The sequence below is a fragment of the Triplophysa dalaica genome, chromosome 19 (genome assembly GCF_015846415.1).
Source record: "Triplophysa dalaica isolate WHDGS20190420 chromosome 19, ASM1584641v1, whole genome shotgun sequence".
Lineage (NCBI taxonomy): Eukaryota > Metazoa > Chordata > Actinopteri > Cypriniformes > Nemacheilidae > Triplophysa > Triplophysa dalaica.
The window spans coordinates 20,510,395-20,521,667 of NC_079560.1; the positions used below are offsets into that span (position 1 = coordinate 20,510,395).

The 11,273-nt window shown below is 41.2% G+C and overlaps 1 protein-coding gene across 1 annotated transcript; it reads right to left on the minus strand.

The window, feature by feature from the left end:
* Positions 1–2,026: 2,026 nt before the first annotated feature.
* LOC130407762 (fibroin heavy chain-like) lies at positions 2,027–3,895 on the minus strand. Its single transcript, XM_056730974.1, has 4 exons — positions 3,593–3,895; positions 3,156–3,446; positions 2,393–2,961; positions 2,027–2,122 (listed from the first exon to the last, which is right to left on the minus strand). The coding sequence occupies exons 1-4, from the start codon at positions 3,736–3,738 to the stop codon at positions 2,064–2,066; spliced, it is 1,065 nt and encodes a 354-aa protein (XP_056586952.1). The 5' UTR covers positions 3,739–3,895; the 3' UTR covers positions 2,027–2,063.
* Between the last annotated feature and the right edge of the window lie 7,378 nt (positions 3,896–11,273).

The window sequence follows — 11,273 nt, forward strand, 5'->3', positions numbered from 1 at the left end:
TCGCATCCCATCTTTATTTGAGGATAGTAAGAGTGTAAGGACCGTAGAAAACACTTCGGATGCGAGCAATGTTAACGCACACAGCTCGGTTCCGGTTGAAAATCCCCTGCAGCAGGGAAGCTTTGTAACGGTGAGACGGCATAGTCGCAGGACAAAACATCAGTCAACCGTTCCGATTAAAGTCTCGAACAGGTTTGCCCCGCTCAGTGACGCACCGACTGAGAAACCTGCTGAAAGTGCCCTAGTGATCGGTGATTCTATTGTCCGGAACGTTAACATAGCAATAGTGTCTGATTGCGGAGTGCAAGACAGAGGCGTAACTGGTAATGGGCGGAACTTGTAATTGTCCAAATCACACGGAACAACGCGAGATATCAAAAATGAGATGTTGACAAGATCACCTTCTTATTTTATGCTTTAATAGTATGTACTGGTTTTTGACGGAAAAAGTAAATATTTTGGATAGCGGAGCAAGTGTGTGCACTGATACAAACGCGAAACTAAAGTCACGACTGTTTCCTTAGGACACTATAATTATTAACAAAGACAAACAGCATCTTGTTTTTACATTTAAGCATTTCTTTATTAATCACTTATTGTGTATTATTAACTGTGTAGTTTAATTAATTCAGCGACGCATCATTTGGCCTATTTATTAATTTTGTGTAGCGCAAGTAGACTCCGCCCTCTAGCGGTGTTACTACTCGCTCCGTACCGGTAGCAGTTTTTAATTGCTTTTCTTCTCCAGATGTATGCGTGATATCCTTTGTGACACACCATTACAAGACAGGAAGGAAATATTAACTCTGGGTTTATTTACATGTGGAACATTCGACCATCTGTGACGTCCAACATCCGATTCCTACCGGGAACACTCTTCAACGTTGCACAGGAAAACACAATGGCATGATAGTAAAAAACGCCCTCTGCTGGCCACCTCCACATTACAACACTACATTACTACATAATGTCACAGTTTATATGTGTGACACAAGTTCAGTTTAATAAACAAATAAATTAAAAAGATTACGTTTGTTATACACAATTTCTGAAGGTTAGAGTTCTAAATATTTCAGCATACTTCAACAAATCTTCATTTAAGAAACACACAATGCATTCATTTATTAATTGTTTATTAGTTATATATACATCCCTTTTTTCTTTTTCACTCATTCACTCCCCCACCCACCCATTCATTCATTCACCCCCGCAGCCATTCACTCATTCACAAAAAATAATCGCATACGTTAATGTTGACAGCCCTAGTTTTAATAAATTGTAGACAAAACGATACGAATATGTGTGTTACTCTACTATTGCATGAAAATTACTTAAACTATTAAATTTAAACTTTAATCTCGGGAAAATATCCTTACCGCTGTATCTATACTATCTGCCATCTCGCTGACAATGTGAAGTTTTTGATATCTCGCGTTGTTCTGTGTGATTTGGACAATTACAGGTTACGCCCATTACAAGTTCCGCCCATTACCAGTTACGCCTCTGTCTTGCACTCCGCAATCAGACCCCACTCGTGGTATGCGCTACAATCACAGTCGAGGGTTGAGATTGCAGCCTTTAAACGGGCAAACATGGCAACAGGTAGGCATATAGTATTAAATAAATAATATCATTATTGTTTCATGTAATTTTAAAAACGTCCTGCTTGTCATGAATGTAATGAATTATGAAACAAATGTCATAAACAATATGCTTACATTAAAGTGTGCTTTTAAGTGTTATGTAGGCAATGCTTTTGAGTTGGTGAAACTTTCCATGTATGTGTTAAGGAGGAGGATCAGCACCTAAGCCACTGAGCCACATTGCATCGGTGGTGTATAGTGTCATTGGGTCAGACACCAGCATAATGGGCCTTGAGGGTGCAACTGATCCGTCAATGCAGCTGCTAATGGAAATAGAGGGGTAGGTTATGTTTATGAAATGATTGCAATACTTACATTTTTGGTGATATTTAGTGAAGAACATAAAATATCATTATGTGCAAACCACCCACACACACAAAAAACTGTTCACAAATTATAAGTGGTTTAACAGGCTATAATTTACAGGCCAAATGGAAACCCAGGTCCTTCAGATGCAAGTAATTTTCCTCTTCCAGCACCTCTTCCTGCACCTCTTCCTCTTCCAGCACCTCTTCCTCTTCCAGCACCTCTTCCTCTTACTGCACCTCTTCCTCTTACTGCACCTCTTCCAGCACCTCTTCCTCTTACTGCACCTCTTCCTCTTACTGCACCTCTTCCAGCACCTCTTCCTCTTACTGCACCTCTTCCTCTTACTGCACCTCTTCCAGCACCTCTTCCTCTTACTGCACCTCTTCCTCTTCCAGCACCTCTTCCTGCACCTCTTCCTCTTACTGCACATCTTCCTGCACCTCTTCCTCTTACTGCACCTCTTCCTCTTACTGCACCTCTTCCTCTTACTGCACCTCTTCCTCTTCCAGCACCTCTTCCTGCACCTCTTCCTCTTACTGCACCTCTTCCTCTTCCAGCACCTCTTCCTGCACCTCTTCCTCTTACTGCACCTCTTCCTGCACCTCTTCCTCTTACTGCACCTCTTCCAGCACCTCTTCCTCTTACTGCACCTCTTCCTCTTACTGCATCTCTTCCAGCACCTCTTCCTGCACCTCTTCCTCTTCCAGCACCTCTTCCTGCACCTCTTCCTCTTCCAGCACCTCTTCCTGCACCTCTTCCTCTTCCATTACCTCTTCCTGCAACTCTTCCTCTTACTGCACCTCTTCCTCTTACTGCACCTCTTCCTGCACCTCTTCCTCTTCCAGCACCTCTTCCTCTTACTGCACCTCTTCCTCTTACTGCACCTCTTCCAGCACCTCTTCCTCTTACTGCACCTCTTCCTCTTACTGCACCTCTTCCAGCTTCCTCTTCCACAATCCCATCACCTGCCTCTCCCCTCAGTCCTGCTGCTGGTGCAAAGCCATCACCCCTGAAAGAAAAGAAGATGAAAATGGAAATGCGTGTGTTAAAAAGGCAGAAAAGGGTTCTTGATGCAAAAGATAGTCTAATACAATTAAAGTCTGAATATTACACTCTAAAGATTGCAAAAATGCAAAGGGAATAAACACACTTAAATTGAGCAAAAATGTGTCTTTACTCATTTGTACATATGTGTTTATTTACCTAAAGTGTGTATAGACAAAGTGATCCCTGAATGCCAGTCCACATTGTTCCACTTCATCAACAAATTCTCTGTGTTCATCATCATTATCATCATCATCATCGTCAAACTCATCACCATCTTCTGTCTGTGGTATGTTCCTTTGCCGGCACAGGTTGTGAAGAAGCGCACACACAGTGATCACTTTACTCGTCTTCTCTGGACTAAGGAGGATTTCACTATGTAAAACGTGGAAACGTCGCTTTAGCTGTCCAATCCCCCTTTCCACCACGCTGCGTGTCTTCTTGTGTGCTCTGAAACATACACCAAGGAACAGTAAACATTATTGATTTAACCAACAACACCAAGAGCCACCATTATAATTTTTAAAAAGCTTTGACATTGTGGTCATGCTATTGAATTATGGCATCTAAATAATATAGCCAACATGTGCACTTACCTATTGTAATTTAACTGTGGTCCCACTTGTGGACGGAGGTAAGGTGTAAGGAGCCACGACTTACAGGGATAGCCACTGTCCCCCACCAAGTGACATCCAGCTGGCACATGATGTCTCTCAAACAGTTGCCTCAGACCACTTTCCATCAATATCCTCGAGTCATGAGTGGATCCGGGCCACTTTGCAACAACATCGAGAATTGTGAAGTTTGCATCGAACACAATCTGGGTATTGATGGAGTGGGTTTTCTTTCTATTCACAAACACGTCCTCATCCTGACGTGGTGCAATTAGTTTAATATGGGTCCCGTCTATATAGCACCGACCACTCCGGGCACACCGGCAATATCCATAAAGCTGGCTTTGTTTCTTTGGAGTTGGCGAATGTCCAAAGGAAAACTTATGAACTGTCGAATAATATGGGGTCTACAGAGTGCATTGATGGTTTGGTGGATGGATCTGCTTACCGATGGCTGGGATATCGCTAGATCGTCGGCATTACACAATTGCATTTTTCCCGTTGCCAGGTAGCGAAGTGTTGTCAAACATTTCAATTCGGCCCTGATTGGGTTGTTGCGAATAGTTGGCGCTGTTATTGCATCCCTCACAAGATCCACAACAATCAGTATTCCCTCACGGTTAAGGCGGTATCTTTGTATTAACTCTGTGTCATTAAGTGTCTCCAATACACTGCGTCGCACGGCCATTTTAAGATCCTTTGTGAATAGGTCTTAGTGAGTTAGGAGTCCTCTCGACTTCTTTTAAGCTGTCCCAGACTTAGGTGCTACTTTTAGGGCTAAAATGCTTTGTGAATTACTCTTAGTGAAAAAAATTAGGAGTCCTAAAGTTGGGAGTGACACGCCCATTATTTTTAGGTGTTGCTCCTAAATACGCCAGTTAGGACCTACTTTTAGCCTTAAAATGCTTTGTGAATACGGCCCCTGGGCTATATGAAGTAGTAAGCGTCTTCTATCTAAGGTTTAACAGAAATCATAATTTTAAAAAAGTAGTCGATAGCAAATAGTATCTCAGTCTATTGACAGAAGTATATGGTTGTTATCGCTGCGTAGGCTACTATCCTTTAAATAATTTTGTAATTGCAGTTTGATCGACAAGCACAGAGAAGAACTCTCTTAAATGGAAAGGGGCAAGCACAAAATCAGTGGATAAAAGACCACCTGACAGAGTATGCAGAGAGCTTTCCAGAAGTTTCAATCGCCCTGGAAGCCAACATCCACCGATGTGTTTACGGACAGAAAGGGTTTGAGAGCCATAGCTTCCAGGAGATGTGGGAGCTCTACAGCCAGTATTCTGCACAGAAGGACAGGCCTGGTGATTTTGGTACGAGTCAGAGGGAAACAATACAGAAGGCATACAACTCTGTTAGCCGGTGGCTAAATACACCTATAACACACATCACAAGTGTGCAGATGAAAAGATTTAGAAAATACATTTATGACAAGAAGACACAAGTAAGTTATCTGAATCACAAACCATATTCCCGCAACATTGAATGAATGTTTTCAGAACATAAAGCCCACTTTTTAATTTATTTATAATACAGAAGTCAAGCTCTTCAATCAGTGACCCCTCATGGCTGGATGATAAATAAGTTTGTGAAGCCAACGTTTATTAGAACCTTACCAGTTATGAAATGTACTGATCTCTCTTGAATAACCACTGCACCTGTTCTAATCATTACTGGACTACTCATTACCCTGCTTCTGGTCAGATTATCTGCTCTGCCTTTCGTATATACTCATGCTTTCCTGCTCACTAGTTCTTTATCTGTGCCTGCTGAACTGCATCATACTCACCTAACATACTCACCGCTTTGCCACCCGTCGATTTTTTTTTACTGTAGTTCCTTTATATCCTTCTGCAAATAAACAATGCCTTGAGTCATCCTTAACATGTATGGTCATGTTATGATTTTATTGCCATTTTCTGTCGTTTCAAGGTCCCCACTGTGCTGCACGTCCATATCAAGTTTACCTGATTAGTGAAATAGCTCGGTGGTACTCAGACTGCAGCTCTGATGCTGTGTTTGGTGGCAAAGGCAGAAAACTCAGATCCTACTCTGCGCCTCTGATTGAGCGCCTCAACACCCGCTGCCAGCAGCAAACCGTGGAGAAGAATTTCCGTGCCCCTGCTGCTGTGACTTCAAATGAGCTGCTTGGTTTGGAGTACCTCTTAAGCCAAAGCACAGGTGAATCTGTTGGTCTGTCCCTCAGTGACCTCTCAAAGGACGGGCCCAGTCCAGAGGAGGAAGTGGTTCAGCCTGACGAGCCTGACCCCAATGAGGAGGACGAGGCCTACCAGAGCGACCCTGAGGCAGACCAGGACAGGGTGACTACTGACCCGGCCCACATAAACCTTACCACGGAGGAGACCACCACTGCTTACCCTCCGGCCTTTGTGACTCATGTTCTATTCACCTGAATGCATCACTAGCATTTTTACAATCTTTTTAGTCTGAGTGAAAACTGACTTTTTACAAAGCCAATTGATGCAAAAAATGTATCTTAACAATGGATAGTTCTACTTTTCAACAGGAGGATGCCTGTAGCCCCAACCCGCTGCCTGGATTCCAGCAGCTGGATAACTTCTGTTCTCTTCTTGTGGAGATTGGCAAGACTGAGAATAGGCTGAGCCTGATGACAGAGCAAAGGAACAGGCTCGTTGCCGCATGGCACGCTGTAATGGAACATGACAAGCAACCACAGAAGTTTCATCAGCTGTACAGAACACACTGGGGTAACACGTTGTATTGCCACACAAAGAGGGACGATCTTGCTGATGCTGCTGTGATTCAGCGGGTCAAGATGGCCAAACGCTACGCACCGGCTCATGATCGCTGGTGCCGTGCAGCTACGTAATTATTTGCACATGCTCCTCCCGAACTTTGTTAATAAAACATCATTTCCGGCCACATCAACCAGCACCACACCCTTGACAGTGTCTTTTTGCCCCACCGACACACCACAGAGTATTGACACCCCCTCAGCCTGGTCCAGAGCTACAGTGTACAAAAGAAAAAGCACAGACAGTCCTACTCAAGTTGGAGTCAAACTCTCACTTGCCTGTTTGTACGCTTTGCCAACAACCCACTCAGGGACACAAAAAAATTAAAACAAAGAATTTTTGTCCCGTGAAAATGATGTCGACCTCCAAACGAGTGGACAACAGAGTGTTCACCAGCTATGAACACTTTACCACAGTTGTGGACTCACAAAAGTGAAGTTTGTTTTGCTGTTGTGAGATAGAAACACCGTTTTTATTGTTATATATATATATATAATACCGACTATTGTTCATTTTATAAAGTTTATATGTGTATCTTCTGTTAAATCAACAAAAATATAGGATATTGTATATATTGCCTTTAATATATATTTTCTATGTCACTTACCTATTTTATACCTGATATAAATGTGATGCTTGTCTTGAATATGGCATTTTATTTAATTCCAGTTATATTTTATTAAACGTACCTAATATTTCATATTATATTATATTTCATGTTATATGTAACCCAACATTGTTAGCATTGTTATATATATATTTCATATAATGTTTATAAAAAAAACATGTGTAATTCAACAGGACTGAATAATACAGCACTCTGGGTTGTTTCTTTCTGAAAACTGTTTTTTTATTTATTGTATATCCAATATCCTTATTTAATATTTCTTATTCTAAGTAACTAAATAAACTAATAATGTATGTTAACAATAATGTGTCCGTTTACATGTGTGTTATTTACAGAGCCCAGGCTTCAAGAACACGACGAGCCGAAATGAACTTCACTCCTGCACCTGCACACACACGGCGGAAGGCGAAATCCAGGACCAGAGCGATGACCTCTCCCCCACCGCCGCGACCGGTCTTCGAGATTTCTACGAGAAATCGATTTGCTGCCCTCTGCGAGACGAAATCCAACGCTGTGGTCATCGGAGACTCAATCGTCCGGAACGTACGCGCCTCCTTCAATGAAGGTAAGGTGCGCACTCACTGTTTTCCTGGCGCCCGTGTTCACGATGTGTCTGCGCAGGTAACTGCGATTCTGAAGGAGGATGCAAGAGTGGGAGCCGTAGTTCTGCACGTGGGGGTGAATAATGAGAGAATGCGGCAGTCTGAGATCCAGAAGAGGGACTTCAGGAGTCTGGTCGATACTGTTCGCAACGCATTGCCCACGGCGAGGATCATCGTATCAGGGCCGCTTCCTACTTACCGACGAGGGAACGAAAAGTTCAGTAGACTATTTACGCTTAATAATTCGTTAAAGTCATGGTGTATTGAACAGAAGCTGCTCTTTGTAAATAATTTTGATCTGTTCTGGGAACGACCTAGGCTTTTCCGCCCCGACGGGCTGCACCCCAGCAGCATTGGAGCGGAAATTCTGTCTGACAACATCTCAAAGACGCTACGCACCATTTGACTAGTAAGTACAAATTTTAACTACAGTCTGTGTTCTTCTCACCCAACTGTTAAGAATGTTACTGCTTTCAAATGCATAGAGACTGTGTCTGTCCCCCGAATAATACAACCAAATAATAATTTATTTAAAAGTATGAGAAAAAATCTTATCATGATTAAACCAAAAGACAATATATTTAATGAGCAAAACTAACGCCTAAAGTTTGGGCTACTTAATATTAGATCACTAAATCCAAAAGCAGTTATTGTAAATGAAATGATCACAGACAACAGTTTTGATATACTTTGCCTCACTGAAACCTGGCTTAAGCCAAATGATTATTTTGGTCTAAATGAGTCTACTCCAGCAAGTTACGGTTATATTCATGAGCCACGTCCGGTTGGTCGAGGTGGTGGTGTCGCAACAATCTTTAGAGACTTTCTTACCGTTACTCGGAGAACAATGCATACATTTAAATCATTTGAAGTGCTTGCGTTGAACATAACAGTTCCAAACAAAAGTAAAAAATCATTGGTCTCTCTTACATTGGTTACTGTGTATAGACCCCCTGGGCCTTACACTAATTTTCTGATAGAGTTCGCAGACTTCTTATCGGATCTATTGGTTAACGTCGGTAAAGTACTGATTGTTGGAGATTTTAATATCCACGTAGATATTGCTAACGATCCATTAGCTGTGGCGTTTAAAGAACTACTAGACTCTTGTGGTGTAACACAATACATCAATAGTCCTACTCATCGCCTTAATCATACCCTAGACTTGATTATATCTTAAGGAGCTGATCTAACCAATATCGATATTATCCCTCAAATCGACGATGTTTCCGATCACCATCTTATAACATGTACACTGCGCACTGCAGAAATCAGTTGTATATCTCGTTATCGACAAGGTAGAACAATCACCTCAATTACTAAAGATAGTTTCGTAAAGAACTTGCCAGATCTGACTTCTCTAATAACCTTTCCAACTAATATAGAATCGCTCGATGACATGACCAGCAACATGGGCACTATTTTCTCTAACACATTAGAAGCGGTCGCACCTATGAAGTCAAAAAGGATAAATGAAAAGATCACAGCACCATGGTATAATAACACCACTCGCGCCCTAAAAAGAGAAACGCGTAAACTTGAGCGAAAATGGAAACAAACCCAATTAGAGGTCTTTAAAATTCCATGGAAAGAGAGTGCAAGCTGTTACAAAAAGGCACTAAAAGCAGCAAAAGCCGAGCACTTCCGTAACCTCATAGAAAATAACAAAAACAATCCAAGGTTTTTATTTAGTACAATTGCTAAATTAACAAACAAACAGACTCCACCTGACCTGGGTATTCCGCCGCACCTTGGTAGCAATGAATTCATGTAATTTTTTACCGATAAAATCGAAATAATACGTGACAACATAGCTAAAACCAAACCTCCAAGTGTGTCTGAAGAATTAGTTTCAACCGTCACCCAAAAAGAAAAGCTAGAGTGTTTTTCTCCTATAAATCAGGAAGATTTAATTAAAATTATTGCAACATCCAAACCGACGACATGCTTATTAGACCCCATTCCGACTACTTTATTAAAAGAGTTACTACCTGTTGCAATTGAGCCCATTTGTAACATAATCAACTCGTCTATTAATCTAGGACATGTCCCAGGACCCTTTAAACTGGCTGTAATTAAGCCTCTTATCAAAAAAACAAACTTAGACCCAAATGAACTTGGAAGCTATAGACCGATTTCAAATCTCCTGTACTTGTCTAAAATACTAGAAAAAGTAGTGTCAACTCAACTGTGTACCTTCCTACAAAATAATGACATGAACGAAAAGTTTCAGTCTGGCTTTAGACCGCATCACAGCACTGAAACTGCGCTCGTTAGAATTACAAATGACCTCCTTATTGCTTCAGATAAAGGTAACATCTCACTATTAGTCCTGCTTGACCTTAGTGCTGCTTTCCATACTGTAGACCATAAAATACTACTAGACCGTTTACACCATTATATCGGTATTCAGGGACAGGCACTGCAATGGTTCAGATCTTACTTAACAGACAGATATCAATACGTCCATTTAAATGGGAAATCTTCAAATCTTACGCAAGTCAATTATGGACTACCTCAGGGATCGGTTTTAGGACCCTTGTTTTTCTCCATATACATGCTGCCCCTCGGCAACATTATTAGAAAACATGGAATTAGCTTCCACTGTTATGCAGATGATACTCAGCTATATATCTCATCAAGACCAGATGAATCCTTTAAGCTATCCAAACTGGCAGAGTGCATCGAGGACATAAAACATTGGATGACTAGTAATTTCCTCGTTTTAAACTCTAGCAATACAGAAATATTACTTATAGCACCAAAATCAAGTAAACAGAATATCTCCGATTACAGCCTGCAAATTGAAAGCTGCACTGTTACTCCAACAAATACAGTTAAAGACCTAGGCGTTATATTAGACGGCAACCTGTCATTTAAAAATCACATCTCAAATATCACAAAAACAGCCTTCTTCCACCTTAGAAATGTTGCCAAATTACGAAATCGTTTATGTGTTGCAGACGCAGAAAAGCTTATTCATGCATTTGTGACCTCACGGCTTGATTATTGTAATGCTCTACTTAATGTTTGTCCTGTATCATCAAGGCAAGGCAAGGCAAGGCAATTTTATTTATATAGCACATTTCATACACAGTGGCAATTTAAAGTGCTTTACATAGAAGAAATTAAAATAATAAAAAGAAATAAGAGTAATTAAAACAGTTTATAAAAGTAAAATACAGTACAGTACAGACAGTCGGACGAACATTGGCACAGTGCTCATTCATTAAATGCATAGCTAAACAGATGCGTTTTGAGTCTGGATTTGAAAGTGACTATTGTAGGAGCACATCTGATCTCCTCTGGAAGCTGGTTCCAGCTGCGGCTGGCATAATAGCTAAAAGCAGATTCGCCATGCTTTGAGTGAACCCTTGGTATTTCTAGCTGATATGATCCTAGTGATCTGAGTGATCTGTTGGGTTTATATTCATTGAGCATATCTGCAATGTATTGAGGTCCTAGGCCATTGAATGATTTATATACCAGTAATAATACTTTAAAATCAATCCTAAATTTAACTGGGAGCCAGTGTAAAGACCTGAGGACTGGTGTGATATGTTCATATTTTCTAGTTCTGCTCAGAATCCTGGCGGCAGCGTTCTGTATGAGCTGCAACTGTCTAATGGTCTTTTTGGGAAGGCCAG

What these genes read in the sequence shown, in the direction of transcription:
- LOC130407762 (XM_056730974.1), bottom strand. Translation starts at nt 3,738, where the DNA reads ATGGAAAGTGGTCTGAGGCAACTGTTTGAGAGACATCATGTGCCAGCT. An exon ending in CCACAGTTAAATTACAATAG is followed by an intron (nt 3,447 to 3,592) that starts GTAAGTGCACAT and finishes TGTATGTTTCAG; the next exon opens with AGCACACAAGAAGACACGCA. An exon ending in AGGTGCAGTAAGAGGAAGAG is followed by an intron (nt 2,123 to 2,392) that starts GTGCAGGAAGAT and finishes GTGCAGGAAGAG; the next exon opens with GTGCTGGAAGAGGAAAATTA.